The following is a 17,593-nucleotide window of genomic DNA, read 5'->3' as shown; positions in this document are numbered from 1 at the left end:
GAGAGCCTCAAACTCATCCCACACAGCAGCTGGGGCTCAGGTACCAGTGCTGGAAGGGGATGAGCCTCAGGTGCCTTTTCCACCTCAAGGCGCAGCAGCTCCAGGTGTGACCAGCCGTGTCCCTTTCTCCGCCCCTCACCCCCACCCGAACATCCAGCCTGCCCCTGCTCCATCCTCCCTGTTAAAAACGGGACCACACAAAGTGATTTCAGCGTTTATTGTAATAAAAAGAAAGGCCGAAAGCAGAGGGGCCCGCGGGCCGAGCAGGAGCGCTCCGGTCGCGGATGCTGCGGCGGCGGCGCTGGGTCTGCTGAGCAGCGATGGCCCCGACGTTCCAGGTGGAGCGGCACGGGTTCAGTGGGTCAGATGCCCCTTTTTATCCTGTTTTTTGTCCGTTTGCATTGGTTTGGTTTTGGATCCTTCATTTGCACGAAGGTTTAAGGCGCTGGATTGGCCCATGGCAGTTCTGTCGCGGCTGGCTCGTTTCGCTGGGGGTGCTGCGCTTTACTTGGGTGTAATACGGTACGGAGAGTACCGTATTTCTTACAACCGCCCCTTTAGACCCCTTTTACCATAAGCAAAATAACAGTACATGCCTAACAACTATCAACTATTTCACAATACTTTCTAACCTATTTTTAACACTCCCCCCTGCCCACCTGTGACTCCTCTGCAGCAGCAGGTGGGACCCGAACACCTGGGGACAGTGCAGCCCTCGGAGCACGACATGAAACAAGCAGGGACAACGTCTGTGGGCTGCAGGGTGTCACAAAGGGGCTGGGGGTGGCACAGAGGATGGGGGCAGCTGAGCGGCAGAAGGGGGGTTTAGGAGCAAAGGGGGGGCTCCTGGCACTACCAGGGCAGCCCGAGCTGTGGGTGGGGCAGGTTGGGCTTGGGAGAAATCCTGCGCCGTTCGGGATTTTAGGAGGCGGCAGCCCACTCGGGGCCGCAGCCCCCTGGACACGAACGCTGGCCCTTTTCCATGGAAAACAAAAGTCACCACCCCCGTTTCCTGATGTGAGTTTGCAGGAGGAGCTGCCCGGGCAGCCCGAGCTGCAGGTGCTTTGGTCGGGCGGTGTCCGAGCGCAGCCATCAATGTCTCCCCCCCGTGCGGTTTTTAAGGCAGATGCTCTCAGACTAAAACCTTTTATTAAAAAAAAGTAAAAGCCCTTTCGACATGAGCAGGAGCTGGTCTCTGCTGCGGGCTGCTTGTCAGGGCTCTCTGTGCCTGGGGGGCTGCGAGCTGCTGCAGACCTGCGTGAGACCCCCGGAATTCCAGAGTGCTGGGGTGGGATCCTGCGTGTCCCGGGGGGGGGGAGCGGGAGCGGGCTGTGGAATTAACAGATATGCTGTTGATAAATGATTGATTAACAATGCCAACGGGACAGGACGGGACGTGCCTGACCGGGAAGAGATCCACCTTTTTTGGGGCGAAATGCTGCGTTTCGAAGAGCCGCGCTGCTCCGTGGGGCTCCCAAGGGTGGGATGGGATGGGATGGGATGGGATGGGATGGGATGGGATGGGATGGGATGGGATGGGATGGGATGGGATGGGATGGGGCGGGACTCCTACTCTCCCACCTCCCTGTCCCTTTAAGAGCCGGCTCCCGTGACGTCACGCCCACAGCTACTTTGTAGCGCGGGGAGGGCGGGGCCTGCGCGCGCCCGGCGGAGCCGCGGGGTCTCTTAAAGAGGCCGCGCAGCAGCAGCAGGTAACGGGGGTCCCGGGCCGGGGGCTGCGAGAGGGGAGAAGGAGAGGCTGTGTCCCGGCTGCTGGTGTCGGCCGGATGCGGCCGCTCAGCGTCCCCCCGAGGCTCTTAGTGCCTCCCCGCCCCCCCCCCGAGGCTATCCCCGTGTCCCCATCATAGCCCCGAACTGTCCCCGTGTCCCCTCTGGACTGTCCTCATCGTCCCTTCGAGCTGTCCTCATGTGCCCCCCGAGTTGTCCGTATCTCCCCTGGGCTGTCCCCACGTCTTCCCGGCCCGTCCGCCCCCCGGTGACTCCGCACCCTGCCCAGAGCGGGGCTCCGTGCGGCCGAACCGGGCTGGGGGACGCGGGGTTGGAGGGCGCCGGGCCCGGGAGCTGAGGTTGGTCCGGCGGTTGCCGGGGTCGCGGGGTCCAGCGAGCTCCCGGCTGCAGCGATGCTGCGTGTTTGTCCTCGTGAGATGAGTGAGCAGATTCCCACGCGAGTCCCCCGGGAGGATCCAGGGATTCTGTGGTTGTTTTGTCCCGAAAAGAGCCGCCGCCCCCGCGGGGCTGGGGCTCCGCCGGACCGGCAGTTCCGCAGTACCCTCCGGTTCTAGCGGATGGGGACACTCAGACACTTCTGTCTCCCCGTGTCACCCCCACCTGGCAGCTGCTTGTTTCTCTCCGTGTCACCCCACCGACCCTTGTGCATCCCCGGAGGAATCCTGCCCCCGGACCCACTCGTGTCCGGCCCCGCAGGCCGATTAGGCGGATTTCCCAGCTGGGATCCTAATCCCACTGCCCCGTGCCCGCTTATCCCGGCCGCGCCCGGGACCCGGCTTAGCCCCGGGCGCGGGCGGTGGCGGCGAGCGCAGGGCGGCGGGTGAGTGAGTGAGCGGCTCCCCCGGCCCCGGGGAAAAAACGAGGGGCAAGTCGGGGGTGGTGGTGTCCCAGGCTCGCGGTGACCAGGGAGCCGCCCCGGAGCTCGGTTCTCCCGGGGCGTGGGCGGATGCACCGGGCGGATCGCTGCGGGTTGGGTCGTGCCGCCGCCGCTACCGGGCTCGTCGCTGAGCCGCCTTGGCAGAGCTTTGCTGCCGGGCCCCGGAGCTGCTGGCCCCGCTCCAGGGGTGGGTGAATTCCCAGGAACTGGCAGAGACGCGGCTGCTGCCCGCGGGATCCAGGTGTCGGAGCTCGCGCCTCGAGCCCGTTGCACCGGAGCGATTCCGCTCCTGGGCTGATGAGAGCCCCACCCACATCCCTCTCACGGGGAAACTGAGGCACGGGCCGGTGCCTCTCCTGGGCTGCCCAGCTCGTCCGGAGCTACTCCGGGGGTGCCGGACTGCTCCCTGTGCCCGGCGTGGGCAGTGAATCGTGCTCCTAGACAGAGCTCGTGCCCAATTCTGGTGCTTTTGGTTTAGGAAAGAATGTGATTTAAGCCTTTAGCTCCGGAAAGGAGCTTTGCTGCCGGAATGCTGTCGGCCCCGGAGCTCAGCCCTGTGCCCGGCACCGTGCCCGGGGTGTGATAAGCCCCGAAGCAGAAGGAAGTGAGAGCCCAGCTCAGCTTGGGGCTGCCCCCCTGCTCTCACCCGCAGCCGGAACCGAGCGGGGCCCGCGACCCCCGCGATGGCCGTGGGCACCCAGCTGGGGCTGCTGCTCTGGAAGAACTTCACCTACCGCCGACGGCAGCGGGTGAGTGGGCGATTGGGATGGGGCTACCCAGAGCCGCTGGTGCCTGGCACAGGGGCAGGCAGAGCCCTGGACACTGATGGAGACCGGGACCCCACCAGCCTTGCGTCTCCCCCAGATCCAGCTGGCTATCGAGATCCTGTGGCCCCTCTTCCTCTTCCTTATCTTGATCTCAGTGCGGCGATCCCACCCGCCCTTCAAGCAGCACGAGTGTGAGTGTCCCCCGCAGGACCCCCTGAGCCAGCTAAGACCCCTCTGTGTGCCCCTGTACGGGAGCCCTTCGGGGTGACACCGGGGGGACAAACACGGGAGGTGGTCACAGGGTGGGGGCTCGCTGGCATCTCCCCGCTCGGGTGTGTGTGGGGTCCCGGGGGTCCTGCACTGGCCCCCTGAACCTGCCTCCCTCTCCCTCAGGCCACTTTCCCAACAAGGCGCTGCCGTCTGCGGGGACCCTGCCCTGGCTGCAGGGCATCATCTGCAACATGAACAACCCCTGCTTCCGGCACCCCACGGCGGGAGAGGCCCCTGGCGTGGTGGGCAACTTCGACGGCTCCATGTGAGCGGCGGGGCTGGGGAGCTGCGGGGCAGAGCGGGGCTGGCCCGGGGTCTCACTGCCCGCCCCATGTCCCATGTCACAGCGTCTCCCGTCTCCTGACCGAAGCCCGGCAGGTCCTGCTCCGCGGGCACGGGCAGCGGCTCCTGCGCAGCTTCGCCCGGCTCCTGCCCGCCCTGCGCCGGCTCCGGGACAGCGGGAACCAGCGGAGGGGTGAGCACCGGGGGTGTGGGGGGGTGCCGGGGGAGCCAGACCCTTTGTCTGACCCCTGCTCCCCCAGCTCTGCCGGTGAGGGAGTACTTGAGAGAGAACGAGACCTTCTCCCGGTTCCTGCGGACCAACACATCTCTGCCCCCCGCGCTGGTGGATGAGCTGATGGGGGCTCGGCTCAGCCCCCGCATCGTGAGTGTCGTCCCGGTGCCCGCTCCCGGCGCCCACTCCCGGTGACCGCATCACGACTGCCCTCTCCTTCCAGTTCTCCCTGGCGAGCATTCGCCTCCCGCTAAAGGCCCTGGTCTGCAACGCCTCGGTCCTGGGGGGGTTCCTGGTGGGCGGCGGCGCCGACTCCACCCAGAGCCTGCAGCAAGGACTCTGCGCGCTGCCCAGCTCCCAGCTCCGTGCCATGGAGGGCTCCTTCCTCTCCCAGATGGACTTCCCACGACTCCTGACGGTGAGCCCCCAGCGCGGTCGGGTGCTGGAAGGCACCGAGGCAGAGACCCTGGCAGGGCTGTGACCCCCTTCTCGTGCCCCTTGTAGGAACAGCTGAGCTCAGAGTGGGGCGGGATCACTGGCACGGTGGAAGCTTTGGGCAGCTTCCTGCGGGATGCAGCATCCCTGATGGAGGAGGTACACCCCTCTGCCCCCTGCCCACCCCCACCGTGCCCCTGGGTGCCCCTGTCCCTCACTGCCCCTCTCCACTCCCATCCCACTCTCCCCAGGTCTCCTCCATGACCAGCCTGGCCGAGCTGCGTCAGGAGATTGTGGGGCTGAGGGCCCCCAACACCAGCACGGGCGCCTTCACAGCCCTGTCACGCATCGCCTGTGGCCACCCCGAGGGCGGGGGGCTCAGGATCCCCTCCCTCAACTGGTACGAGGACAATGATGTCAAAGCCTTCCTGGACCGGAACAGCTCGGAGCAGAGACCCGTGGCCTCAGGCAGCACCAGTGAGCGGGGGGGCTGTGGGAGGCTCAGCCAGGGGCTGTGGGGGGCAGTGGGGGCTGGTGGTGAGGGCTCAGCTCTGCACCCCCAGGTCCCTTCTGCCGGGAGCTGCTCCGCAGCCTGGAGTCCAGCCCCCTCTCACAGATCTTCTGGCGGGGGATCAAGCCCCTCTTTGTGGGGAAGATCCTGTACACCCCACCTGGGCCCGGCCCCGACAGTGTCATGGCTGAGGTGAGTGGGGGCTGCGGGGGGCCTGGAGGGGTTTGGGGAGGTCTCATCCTGAACCTGCCTCGCCTCCCTCACACAGGTGAATCGGACCTTCCGGGAGCTGGCGGTGCTGGGGGAGTTGGGGGGTGCCTGGCAGGAGCTGGGACCCCGAATCTACACCCTCCTCAACAGCAGCCTGGAGATGCAGGTGCTCCAGGTGTGAGACCCCAGGCTCCTCCCATTGGGAACAGGGTTGCTGTGGGGTGCAAGATGGGTTGTGCTGGGGGCAACTGGCCAGGAGCGGGGTGGGATGCAGCTGGAGCACGGTGGGCTGTATGGCCTCCCATACCCTGGTGCTTTGCAGGACCTGCTGCTGGCCCCGAGCACAGCCCAGCTCCTGGATGGGTTCCTCAACGGCACCTCCTGGAAGCTGCCGGAGCTGGTCACATTCCTGACGGGGCCAGCGGGGGGACCAGGCCTCACCTGGCACCAGGTGTACGCTGATGTGGACGCAGTCCTGAGCACGCTGTCACAGTTCATGGAGGTGTGTGTCACCCCGCTGTGGGGGGGCTGGCCCCTTGCACCACCCGTGCCCCCTGAGCCCTACCTGCCCTCCCACAGTGTGTCTGCCTGGACAAGATCGAGGCAGTGGCCACCGAGGAGCAGCTGGTAGCCCGAGCCCTGGAGCTGCTGGAGGAGCAGCAGTTTTGGGCAGCAGTGGTCTTCCAGCCCCCCATCAATGCCACGGCCCCCGGACTGCCACCCCACGTCCGCTACAAAATCCGCATGGACATTGACGACGTCACGAGAACCAACAAGATCAAGGACAGGTTGGGGATGCCCACCCTGCCTGTCTCCATGGCCAGCCAGGCACCCTGTGCTCATTGCCAGGGGACCCCTGGTGCCAGCACCGTGCTCTGCCCCCAGGTTCTGGGACCCAGGCCCCGCAGCTGACCCCTTCAGTGACCTGCGCTACGTCTGGGGGGGCTTCGTCTACATCCAGGACCTGGTGGAGCAGGCGGTGGTGCGGGTGCAGACTGGGGCTGCCCCACGGACAGGGGTCTACGTCCAGCAGATGCCCTACCCCTGCTACGTGGACGATGTGTAAGTGGGCAGGGGCAGCCCCGGACCCTGGGACAGTTGGGTGACCCCCCTGCTGCAATGGGGGACACATCCAAGCACCGCTGCACCAGGGAGGTGGCACAGGGCTGGTCGTGCCCTGGTGTCCTTGGCCCAAGAGTGGCCCCGGGCGTGCTGAGCTAAGGGTGGAATGGCTAGTGGTATCTCCCCAGGTTCTTGAGGGTCCTGAACCGCTCGCTGCCTCTCTTCATGACACTGGCCTGGATCTACTCAGTGGCCATGATCATCAAGGGGGTGGTGCACGAGAAGGAGACACGTCTCAAGGAGACCATGAAGACCATGGGGCTGAGCAGTGGGATCCTCTGGCTCAGCTGGTTCCTCAGCAGCTTCATCCCCTTCCTCCTCAGCTCTGCCCTCCTTGTCCTCATCCTTAAGGCAGGTTGCAGGTCTCAGGGGACAGCATGGGTGACACAGGGAACATCAGGGCTGGGAGCCAGCATGGGGGGCTCCACAGGCTCCAACCAGCCTCCATCCACAGCTGGGAAACATCCTGCCCTACAGCGACCCAGCAGTCATCTTCCTCTTCCTCAGCACCTTCTCAGTGGCCACCATCAGCCAGTGTTTCCTCATCAGCACCTTCTTCCCCCGTGCCAACCTGGCCTCGGCGTGCGGTGGCATCATTTACTTCTCGCTGTACCTGCCCTACGTGCTGTGCGTTGCCTGGCGCGACTACATCACCTTCCCAATCCGTGTCCTTGTGGTGAGCCCGGGGCTGCCCCTCTGCAGTGCCCCTGCTGCTCTGGGTGGGGGGCTTTGGGCTGCACCCCCCAGGCCAATCTTTGCCCACACTGCTGTTCTAACCGTCCTCAGAGCCTGCTGTCCCCCGTGGCCTTCGGCTTCGGCTGCGAATACTTCTCCCTCTACGAGGAGCAGGGGGTGGGCATCCAGTGGCACAACCTGGCTGCCAGCCCCGTGCCCGGAGACCTGTACAGCTTTGCTGCGGCCGTGGGGCTGCTGCTGCTGGACGCTGTCCTCTACGGCCTGGCCACCTGGTACCTCGAGGGTGTCTTCCCAGGTGAGTGCAGCTCCCCTGACCCCCAGCTGCCACTCAGCCCTGGATCACTTAACCCCTTCTGCTGCAGGTCAGTACGGGATCCCCAAGCCCTGGAATTTCCCCTTCCTGAAGAGCTACTGGTTTGGAGAGTCACCCTCATCTGGGCACTCCCTGTACCACACCAGCCCCCACACTGCACCCCAAGGTGAGTCCCTGCCCACCCTGGAGCTGCGTGGCTGAGGCCCTCCAGCCCAGGCCTTGGTCCCCAGTGGAGGGCCCTGCACCCCATGGCAAGGGGTCCTGCCCCCAGCAAGGGGACCTGGCCAGGGATGTGACCCCTTGGTGGCTTCCAGTGCTGGTGGAGGAGCCGCCTGCCGACCTCGAGCCCGGCGTCTCCATCCGCAACCTGGTGAAGGTCTATGGCAGCAGCGGCCGTGCGGCTGTCAACGGGCTGAGCCTGGACTTCTACGAGGGGCAGATCACATCCTTCCTGGGCCACAACGGCGCTGGAAAGACCACCACCATGTGAGCCACAGAGGGGCTGCGTGGCCATGGCTGGGGACAGGAGCTGAGCCCGAGCCTGTCCCCACCTGGTCCCCACACAGGACAGGGTACCCTGGCCCCAAGCCCTGCTGCCCCTGTGCTCCATGACCCGCTTTTCTCACCACTTCCAGGTCCATCCTGACTGGCCTCCTGCCCCCCACCTCGGGCACTGCCTATATCCTGGGCTGGGACATCCGCTCCGACATCGACAGCATCCGCAAATCCATGGGGATGTGTCCCCAGCACAACGTGCTCTTTGACATGTAGGCAGGGCTGCGGTGGTGTGGGGAGCGAAGCAATCACTCAATCCCTGTGCCCCTCACCCTGCCTTTCCCCCTGTCCCCACAGCCTGACGGTGGAGGAGCACGTCTGGTTCTACGGGCGGCTGAAGGGGCTCTCGGAGCAGCAGGTGCAGGAGGAGATGGAGCAGCTGCTGCAGGACACGGGGCTGCCCCACAAGCGCCGGGAGCAGACCAGGAACCTCTCGGGTGCGTGTGGGGGTCAGGCTGGGTGCCCGAGCGGGGCTCGGCGGCCCCGAGCCCCCCCAACGCTGTCCCTCTGCAGGCGGGATGCAGCGGAAGCTCTCGGTGGCCATCGCCTTCGTGGGCGGCTCCCGGGTGGTCATCCTGGATGAGCCCACGGCCGGCGTCGACCCCTTCTCCCGCCGCAGCATCTGGGAGCTGCTGCTCAAGTACCGCAAAGGTCAGGGCTGGGCGTCCCCACTTCACCCTCTGAGCCCCCCAGCCTGGGGCGAGCAGGGGGCTGTGCTGGTGGGGAGAACCTGCACTGGGGGGGTCGGGCAGGGGGTTGGGGTCAAGCCCGTTCCTGGTCCCCAGGCCGCACCATCATCCTGTCCACCCACTACATGGACGAGGCGGAGCTCCTGGGGGACCGCACGGCCATCATCTCACAGGGCCGGCTCTGCTGCTGCGGGTCCCCCCTCTTCCTCAAGGCCAGGCTTGGCACCGGGTACCACCTCACCCTGGTGAAGCGGGAGAGGAGCGGGACAGGCAACGCTGGCACTGTCCCCGGTATCACCAAAAAGGTGGGTCCCTCGGCCCTGATGATCACCCCCCAAAGGGCAGCCAGCGTGTCCATCCTGGGTATTGGGGGGCACTGGGGGCCAGGTCCTGCTGTGGGGTGCCAGGCTCCAGCCACCCTTTCCTGCAGGACGGCAGTGACTCGGAGCACAGCAGCGACACAGGCCTGGGCAGCGAGCGAGGCAGCGACGCCAGCGCCATGGGTGAGTGTTTTGTCCCCTCACAGTGCCACCCCCAGCTGCTCCCCAAACATCCCCCGTCAGCCAGGGAGGCTGGGGGTGCACAGCCCTGCATCTGGCCCCTCTCCTCCTTTCACTGGAGGTGCAGAAGGGGATCTCCATCCCCTCCATCTCCCCGGGGACCCTCAGGCGGGGATGCCAGGCACGTGGAGCTGTGGCCAGCTGTGCCAGCCTGTGGCTCCTGCCCCGAGTTTCCAGCCCTCTCCATCCCTCCAGATGTGGCCCAGCTGTCGGCGCTGATCCAGAAGCTGGTCCCTGGCTCCCGGCTGGTGGAGGACATCGGGCACGAGGTGCTCTTCGTCCTGCCCTACAGCGGGGCCAGGGACGGGGCCTTCGGGGAGCTGTTCCGTGAGCTGGACGCACGCCTGGGGGAACTGGGGGTCTCCAGCTACGGCATCTCTGACACCACCCTGGAAGAGGTACCCAGGGGGGCTGTGGTCAAGGGGCTCCCCAGGTGCCTGTGACCAGGGGGTTTCCCTCACTGGGCTGTGGGTGCTGGTGTGTGTTTAACACCAGCCCTCCCACACCCCCAGATATTCCTGAAGGTGGCCGAGGACACAGCGCTGGACACTGACACCACAGGTAAAACCCCTCAGTCCTGCCTGGAGCTGAGCTCTGGGGTACAGGGGGGGCTGGGGAGGTGCTCAGCAGCCCAGAGCAGAGGGGGGGGGTGTCCCCAGCACCCTGCCAGGGCTGGGGGCCCTGCTGGGAGCACCTGTGGATGCAGAGAGGTGTCACAGCCTGTGGCCTTGGTCCTGCCCTGGCATCTTGTCCTCATTTTGTCAGGCACCATGAAAGGAGCAGTCCGTGGCGAGATGGGGGATGGGGATGTGGCCGATGGAGAGATGGGTAAGGATGGGGGAGGTGGGACCCCTAAGCTGCTGCTGAGTGCTCCCCACCTCCAGCCCCTGGGCTGGGGTGATGGCCCATGTCCATCTGGGCAGCTGTCCATCCCAGCAGGCATCCCTTCGGGCACGTGTCCCTTCGAGCAGGGGGATACTCGTGCAGCATAGCTACCTCCCAGTTTTGGGGTGTCCCCAGAGCAAAGATCTGGGATGAGGATGGGTTTGGAGAAGCCCAGCTCTGTGCGGGAGTTGGGATGGGATATGAAATCCCAGGGGGCATATCCAGCCCCCTTATCCTGGAGGGAGAAGTGGCATGGGGGCAGCCACGGGAGCTGTGATGGTTTGGGGCACCAGCTCTGCCCTGGGTGGGCGCTGACCCCCACGCTGCTGTAACCCCTCTCTCCTCTCCTTTACATTTTGAGCCAAAGGAGCCCGGCGAGGTAGGAGCTGGGGGCTGTTTGGGGGGGGGGCTAGGGGGTCCTGCATGCAGCATCCCATCCCTGCTGGGGTCGGGGGATGGCCCTGCCAGCACCGTTCCCCGCGCCCCGCCTGGCACGAGTCCCTTGCCAGACCCGTCTCTGCCCCGGCAGCGGAGGAGCCCCGGGAGACGGACCTGCTGCGGGGGGCGGCGGGGCAGGCCTGCGGCAGGGTGCGGGGCTGGGCGCTCACCTGCCGCCAGCTCCGCGCTCTCTTCACCAAGAGGATGCTCCACGCTCGGCGCAGCACCCGCGGATTCTTCGCGCAGGTGGGGCCGCGGGGAGGGGATGGGGCAGGGCAAGGCGGGGCAGAGCCAACCCCGATCCCCCCGGCCTCCTCAGATCGTCCTCCCCGCCGTCTTCGTCTGCATCGCGCTGCTCTTCAGCCTCATCGTGCCGCCCTTCGGGAGGTACCCGCCGCTGCAGCTCCAGCCCTGGATGTACGGGCAGCAGTTCACCTTTTTCAGGTGTGTCCCCAGCCCTCTGCCCGCCGTGTCCCTGGTCCCCCCCACTGCCACCAGCTCACTCCCGCGTCTCCTGGCAGCAACGACGCCCCGGGAGACCCCGACACGGCCCGGCTGCTGGAGGCGCTCCTGGCCGAGCCCGGCTTCGGCACCAAGTGCATGAAGGAAGAGGGGAAGGCGTGAGTGTCCGCGGGACGGGGGCAGCCGGGCTTTGGCCCCACCTCAGTGCCCACCTGCCCACGGAGCAGCTCTGCCTCCTGGTGTGATGCTGTGGGACCCCCAAGGTGCCCACGGTGGGTCCCGGTGCCCCCGGCTCACACCGGGCTGGTAATGGGAGTGTCTCTCTCTCGCCGGGTGCCAGGACAGGGCTGTGCCCACCAGCCTCCCACCCCGATGGCTTCTCGGCCCCCCCGGCGCCCCCATCCCTGCTGGAAGTGCTGCAGCGTGGGAACTGGACACGGGCCCAGCCATCCCCCCCGTGTCAGTGCAGTGGGCCAGGGGCACACAGGATGCTGCCTGAGTGTCCTGAGGGGGCCGGGGGGCTCCCACCACCCCAGGTAACCCCCAGTCTAGCAGGGGCAGCCCCAGGGCTCTGTCACTGCTGGATGTGGGGCAGGCGATGCCACAGGGCTGCGTGTCCTTCCAGCCCATCTGTCCATCCCGCAGGTGCAGAGGGGCACAGGGGACATCCTTCAGAACCTGACGGGCAGGAACATCTCTGACTACCTGGTGAAGACCTATCCCCAGATCATCCGTCAGGAGTGAGTGCTGGGGCTGGCAACACCAGGGGCACTGTGGGGACACCAAGGGAACACCCCAGGGACACCTGGGGGAAGGGGACACTGCTGGGGACATGTGGCTGGGTGGGCAGGTGCTGCCCTAATGTCCCCTCAGGGAGTTTCTCTCTCCTCTGACTCCCCCCACCTCATTTCTTTCAGGCTGAGGAACAAGAAGTGGGTGAATGAGCAGAGGTGAGCTGGGCAGGGGCTGGGGCCTGGCACAGCCAGGAATGGAGGGAGACAGGAGATCCCTGGTGGGTTTGGGGAGAGCCTGAGTGGTCCCTGGGCAGAGGCATCATCCATGTGCCTTCAGCCCTCTGCTGTGTGTCCCTTACTCTGGCACCTGGGTGAGTGGGGGGTTGAGTTTGCACAAGGGTGGCTGTGGGGAATGGGGGTCAGGTTTCATAGAACTGTAGAATCTCCTGGGGTGGACGGGACCCACGTGGATCCTCAAGCCCAGTTCCTGGCACTCTGGCAATGGGAGTCTCTCTGGCAGGTTTGGGAGCCCCGTTTCTCCCGCAGGTACGGTGGCTTCTCCCTGGGTGCCGGCAGCTCCCAGGCCCTGCCGTCAGCAGCAGAGGTGGATCAGGCAGTGCTGGAGCTCCGGGCGCTGCTCAACATCACCCTGGTACAGCTGGACTCAGCCCCTGGCTCAGCTCTGGGGTCCCAGTGCTGGGAGACCCCTCCTCACCCTGTGTTCCTGCACCCAGGGCAGCCCCTCGGATCGGCTCCTGGCCAACCTCAGCCGCTTCATCGAGGGTTTGGATGCCCGCAGGAATATCAAGGTGTGCCCAGGGCTGAGGGTGCCTCAGGGGCGAGAGGGATGTGACCGTGGTGTCCCCTCAAGGGGTGGAGCAGCCCAAGAAGGACTGAGCGTGGCTGGGGCTGGAGGGCAGCAGGAGCCCGGTGGGGAGTGGGGGCGCTCCTGGGGGAGCGGGTGCTGCAGGCACAGCCAGGGGCAGTGCCAGGTTGGGTGGGGGGCTCTGAGCTGCCCGGCCCTCCCCATGCTGCAGGTCTGGTTCAACAACAAGGGCTGGCACGCCATGGTCTCCTTCCTCAACGTGGCCAGCAATGGGCTGCTGCGAGCCCGGCTACCCCCCGGCACCGACCCCGCGCGCTTCGGCATCACGGCCACCAACCACCCCCTCAACCTCACCAAGGAGCAGCTCTCCGAGGCCGCCCTGTGAGTGTGGGGATGGGGGTCCCGCAGCCCCCTCTGGCCCCCGCTGAGCTCTCCCCTCCCTCGGCAGGATGGCCACCTCTGTGGACGTGCTGGTCTCCATCTGCGTGATCTTCGCCATGTCCTTCGTCCCGGCCAGCTTCGTCGTCTTCCTCATTGAGGAGCGGGTCAGCAAGGCCAAGCACCTTCAGTTTGTCAGCGGGATGAAGCCCATCACCTACTGGCTGGGCAACTTCGCCTGGGACATGGTGGGGATGGGGATGGGGACAGGGACCAGTTCCAAGGGGTCTGGTGCCACCCCTGACCCCTTTCCTTGCTTTTCCATCCCCACAGTGCAACTACCTGGTCCCAGCACTGCTGGTCATCCTCATCTTCCTCTGCTTCCAGCAGGAATCCTACGTGTCCTCGGCCAACCTGCCCTCCCTGGTGCTGCTGCTGCTGCTCTACGGGTGATGGGGCAGCAGAGCCCAGCAGGGGCGAGGGGGTTGTGGGGCTGGGGGCAGCCAGGGTGAGGGGTTGTGGTGCTTGGGAGGGTGGGTGCGATCTCAAGCCCTCCAGGTTGGGAGGTGCACCTTGGCCAGCCCCTGCTCTCCCCCCTGCAGATGGTCCATCACCCCCCTGATGTATCCAGCCTCCTTCCTCTTCAGCATCCCCAGCACCGCCTACGTGGCCCTGACCTGCATCAACCTCTTCATCGGCATCAACGGCAGCGTGGCCACCTTTGTGCTGGAGCTCTTCGTGGACCAGGTGAGCCTTGGGACGCCCTGCACCCCCCATCCCTTCCCTGCAGTGCCAGTGCCAGCTCCCCCACCCCTCTCCTTGCTGCCCCATCAGAACCTCAATGACATCAACCGTGTCCTGAAGAAGGTTTTCCTCATCTTCCCCCACTTCTGCTTGGGCCGAGGCCTCATTGACATGGTGAAGAACCAGGCAATGGCTGATGCCTTTGAGAGGTTTGGTGAGTCTGGGGGTGTCAGGGCTGCTCGCCCTCCCCAAAGCCCAGCACAGGGGTCCCCTATTCCTACAGCCCCTCTGGCTGCTTGCAGGGGACAAGCGCTTCGTGTCCCCCCTGTCCTGGGACCTGGCAGGGAAGAACATGTTTGCCATGGCCATCGAGGGCATCGTCTTCTTCCTCTTCACCCTCCTGCTGCAGTACCACCGCTTCTTCCTGCGCCTGGGGTGAGCACTGGCTGGGGGGTACAGAATCCCAGAATCCCTGAGAATCAGAATCCCAGAATCCCAGAATCCCTGAGAATCAGAATCACAAAATCCCAGAATCCCAGAGTCCCTGAGAATCAGAATCCCAGAATCCCAGAATCACTGAGAATCAGAATCCCAGAATCCCAGAACCACTGAGAATCAGAGTCACAAAATCACAGAATCACTGAGAATCAGAATCCCAGAATCCCAGAGTCCCTGAGAATCAGAATCTCAGAATCACTGAGAATCAGAGTCACAAAATCCCAGAATCACAGAATCCCAGAATCACTGAGAATCAGAATCCCAGAATCACTGAGAATCAGAATCCCAGAATCACCAGGTTGGAAGAGACCTTTAAGATCATAGAGTCCATCCCATGTCCTAACACCACCTCAACTAGACCATGGCACTGAGTGCCACATCCAGGTTTTTTTTAAACACATCCAGGGATGGTGACTCCACTACCTCCCCAGGCAGATGATTCTCTACTTCATCATTCTTTCCATTAAAAACTTTTTCCTAATATGAAACCTAAATTTCCCTTGGCGCAGCTTGAGACTGTGTCCTCTGATTCTGTCAGTGCTGCCTGGAGAAAGAGCCCAACCCCAGCTGAGCACAGCCACCTTTCAGGGAGTTGTAGAGAGTGATAAGGTCACCCCTGAGTCTCATTTTCTCCAGGCTAAACACCCCCAGCTCCTCCAGTCATTTCTTATAGGGCTTGTGTTCCAAGCCCCTCACCAGCCTCGTTGCCTTCCTTTGGATGTGTTCAAGCGTATCAATGTCCTTCCTAAACTGGGTACAGAACTGGACACAGTACCCCGAGGGTGCTCAAGGGCATGGACAGCCCTGGATGTGCCCTTGCCACTGTTTCCACAGCCCACGGGCTCTGGAGCTGCCCTCGCTGGGAGATGAGGACAGGGACGTGGCCAGGGAGCGGGCGAGGGTGGGCAGCATCCCCCCACACGGCCACCTCCTGCTTCTGAAGGACCTGACCAAGGTGGGTGTGTGGGGCTGGACCCTGCTGTGAGCTCCAGCCCACCCAGAACCCCTGGCAGTGACAGGAGGGAGCACCCAGGGCCACCTCTCCTCCACGCAGGTGTACCGGCGCAGGAAGGCTCCGGCCGTGGACCGGCTCTGCGTGGCCATCCCCCCCGGAGAGGTGAGGGACAGATGGACAGACAGACAGCTCTGTGGGCAGGGCCAGGGCTGCCAGTGACCCTGCTCTGCCCCCACAGTGCTTTGGCCTCCTGGGGGTGAATGGGGCCGGGAAAACGTCCACCTTCAAGATGCTGACAGGGGACACAGAGGTGACGCTGGGGGAGGCCTGGTTGAAGGGGCACAGGTGGGTGAATGCAGGGACTCCACAGCTTGGATCCCTCTCCATGTCCCCACAGCACCTATGCCATCATCTCTGACCCCACCCTGTGCTCTTCCTGGCCCTTTGCCCTGCAGCCTGTTTCATCCTCATCCTCATCCCTGCAGCTGCTCGTCCCTATTCCCACAGTATCCCTGGCACATGTCCCCATCCCGCAGCGTGCTCACCTCTCCCTGTCCCATGCTCACCTGTCCCCATCCTGTGCTCACCTGTCCCATCCCACAGTGTGCTCACCGACCTCCAGTCTGTCCACCAGCACATGGGTTACTGTCCCCAGTTTGACGCCATCACGGACCTGCTGACAGGGCGGGAGCACCTGGAGTTCTACAGCCGCCTGCGTGGGATCCCGGAGGAGGAGACCCCCAGGGTAGGGCCTGGACCCTGTCCTCCCCAGCCCAGGGGGAGCCCCCACCCTCACCCCCTCTGTCTCTCGCAGGCGGCTCAGTGGGGCATCGCTGCTCTGGGGCTGGGCCCGCACGCGGACCGGCCGGCGGGCAAGTACAGCGGCGGCAACAAACGCAAGCTCTCCACGGCCATCGCCCTCCTCGGCTGTCCCCCTGTGGTTTTCCTGGTGAGGGGGGCATTGGGAGGCCCCACGGCAGCACCAGGGTCCTGCCCAGGCTGACCCTGGGCCGGGACCGTTGCAGGATGAGCCCACAACGGGAATGGACCCACAAGCGCGGAGGTTCCTGTGGGAGCGCATCCTTGGCGTTATCCGGGACGGCCGGTCCGTGGTGCTCACGTCCCACAGGTGAGTCCCCACCCAAAGGGGAGCACCCCATAGCCCCCCCTATTCCTGTGGGAACCCCCTGGAGGGGAGTGTCCCTCTGCCCTGGGGGGGTTTCACATGAGTCCCCCCAGCATGGAGGAGTGTGAGGCGCTCTGCACCAGGATGGCCATCATGGTCAACGGCCGCTTCCGCTGCCTGGGCAGCGTCCAGCACCTCAAGAACAGGTACAGGCTCGGGGGGCTGAGGGGGTCTCCTGAGGGTGGTGGCCACGGCCAGTCCTCACAGCAGTGTCCCCTGTCCCTGCAGGTTTGGGGATGGGTACACGGTGGTGGTGCGGGCGGGGGGCCCTGGCCCAGCGGCGGTGCAGACCCTGCTGCAGCAGCACTTCCCCGGCATCGTGCTGCGGGAGCAGCACGGGGGGCTGCTGCAGTACCACCTGCCTGCCCGTGTCACCTCCCTGGCCACCGTCTTCAGCCTTCTGGCCGCCCACCGTGGCCCCTGCCACATAGAGGACTACTCCGTGTCCCAGACCACGCTGGACCAGGTGACAGGGGAGGCAGTGTGAGGGCGTGCTGGCCCTGCCCCACGGTGCTGTCTCTCATCCTGCCCTTCCTGCAGGTCTTCATGCACTTTGCCCAGGAGCAGGGCGATGGTGACGCCGAGGAGGTCACAGCCCCGGGGCAGGATGCTGCCCCCAGCCCCGGGAGGAGGCTGAGCAGGTTCCTGGAGGACGACAGCTACCAGGAGAGCGCTGTCTGAGTGGGCCGTGGTGTCCCATGGACCCCCAGAGCCGCCTCCCTGGTTGTCACCGCAGCCTGGGTCACAGGGCTTTGGGGTACTGCAGCGCCCCAGAGCTGCACAGAGGAGGCCTGGGCACATCCTGCCCGCTGGCACGGTGTCACCATCCCACGGGACAGCGGGTGCTGGGGAGGGGTCAGAGTGCCAGGACAGAGCTGGCCGCGGATCCCTGCGGGGGGCTGAGCTGGATGGGGGGTCTGGGGCTGGCCTCGGGACCCTGCTGCTGCCCACCGGAGCCGAGCTTGCTGTAACAGAGCAATTCAATAAAAACCCGCGGTACTGCCGGCAGGCTCCATTGCCCTCACCACAACGCGACCGCGGTGCGGGACAGGGCGGGGGCACAGCGGGACACGGGCAGCACCGCGTCCACAAAAAAAACTTTCCCTAATATCCAACCTAAATTTCCCTTGGCGCAGCTGAAGGCCAGGTCGTCTCGTTCTGCCAGTTGCTGCCTGGAAACCTGTGGGTTGATGTGTCAGGGCCGCGCCTGGGGGGGCTC

The 17,593-nt window shown here is 65.0% G+C and overlaps 1 protein-coding gene across 1 annotated transcript; it reads left to right on the top strand.

Annotated features, from left to right (window-relative positions):
* The first annotated feature begins 1,672 nt into the window (after positions 1–1,672).
* On the top strand, positions 1,673–17,363 carry ABCA7 (ATP binding cassette subfamily A member 7). The gene is made up of 50 exons (XM_053999575.1): positions 1,673–1,712; positions 3,105–3,375; positions 3,491–3,584; positions 3,787–3,928; positions 4,011–4,138; positions 4,206–4,327; positions 4,401–4,595; positions 4,682–4,771; positions 4,864–5,089; positions 5,176–5,315; positions 5,392–5,508; positions 5,656–5,835; positions 5,913–6,121; positions 6,219–6,395; positions 6,584–6,806; positions 6,910–7,131; positions 7,242–7,446; positions 7,514–7,630; positions 7,779–7,950; positions 8,100–8,231; positions 8,317–8,456; positions 8,533–8,670; positions 8,805–9,013; positions 9,139–9,211; positions 9,464–9,666; positions 9,781–9,829; positions 10,034–10,096; positions 10,683–10,837; positions 10,911–11,035; positions 11,113–11,211; positions 11,394–11,589; positions 11,699–11,793; positions 11,971–12,003; positions 12,334–12,439; positions 12,522–12,596; positions 12,825–12,994; positions 13,062–13,239; positions 13,325–13,440; positions 13,594–13,738; positions 13,826–13,949; positions 14,038–14,170; positions 15,068–15,188; positions 15,288–15,350; positions 15,427–15,533; positions 15,792–15,933; positions 16,003–16,137; positions 16,214–16,317; positions 16,428–16,520; positions 16,603–16,840; positions 16,915–17,363. Exons 2-50 carry the CDS (start codon positions 3,310–3,312, stop codon positions 17,053–17,055), a joined length of 6,726 nt encoding a protein of 2,241 aa, XP_053855550.1. The 5' UTR covers positions 1,673–1,712; positions 3,105–3,309; the 3' UTR covers positions 17,056–17,363.
* Positions 17,364–17,593: the final 230 nt, after the last annotated feature.

The sequence above is a fragment of the Vidua macroura genome, chromosome 26 (assembly GCF_024509145.1).
Source record: "Vidua macroura isolate BioBank_ID:100142 chromosome 26, ASM2450914v1, whole genome shotgun sequence".
Taxonomy (NCBI): domain Eukaryota; kingdom Metazoa; phylum Chordata; class Aves; order Passeriformes; family Viduidae; genus Vidua; species Vidua macroura.
This window is presented reverse-complemented; position numbering and strand designations above follow the sequence as displayed.

Coding starts and splice junctions, on each gene's coding strand:
- ABCA7 (XM_053999575.1), top strand. CDS start 3,310: ATGGCCGTGGGCACCCAGCTGGGGCTGCTGCTCTGGAAGAACTTCACC. Junction 7,132..7,241: donor TCCCAATCCGTGTCCTTGTG/GTGAGCCCGGGG, acceptor AACCGTCCTCAG/AGCCTGCTGTCCCCCGTGGC. Junction 7,951..8,099: donor GCTGGAAAGACCACCACCAT/GTGAGCCACAGA, acceptor CACCACTTCCAG/GTCCATCCTGACTGGCCTCC.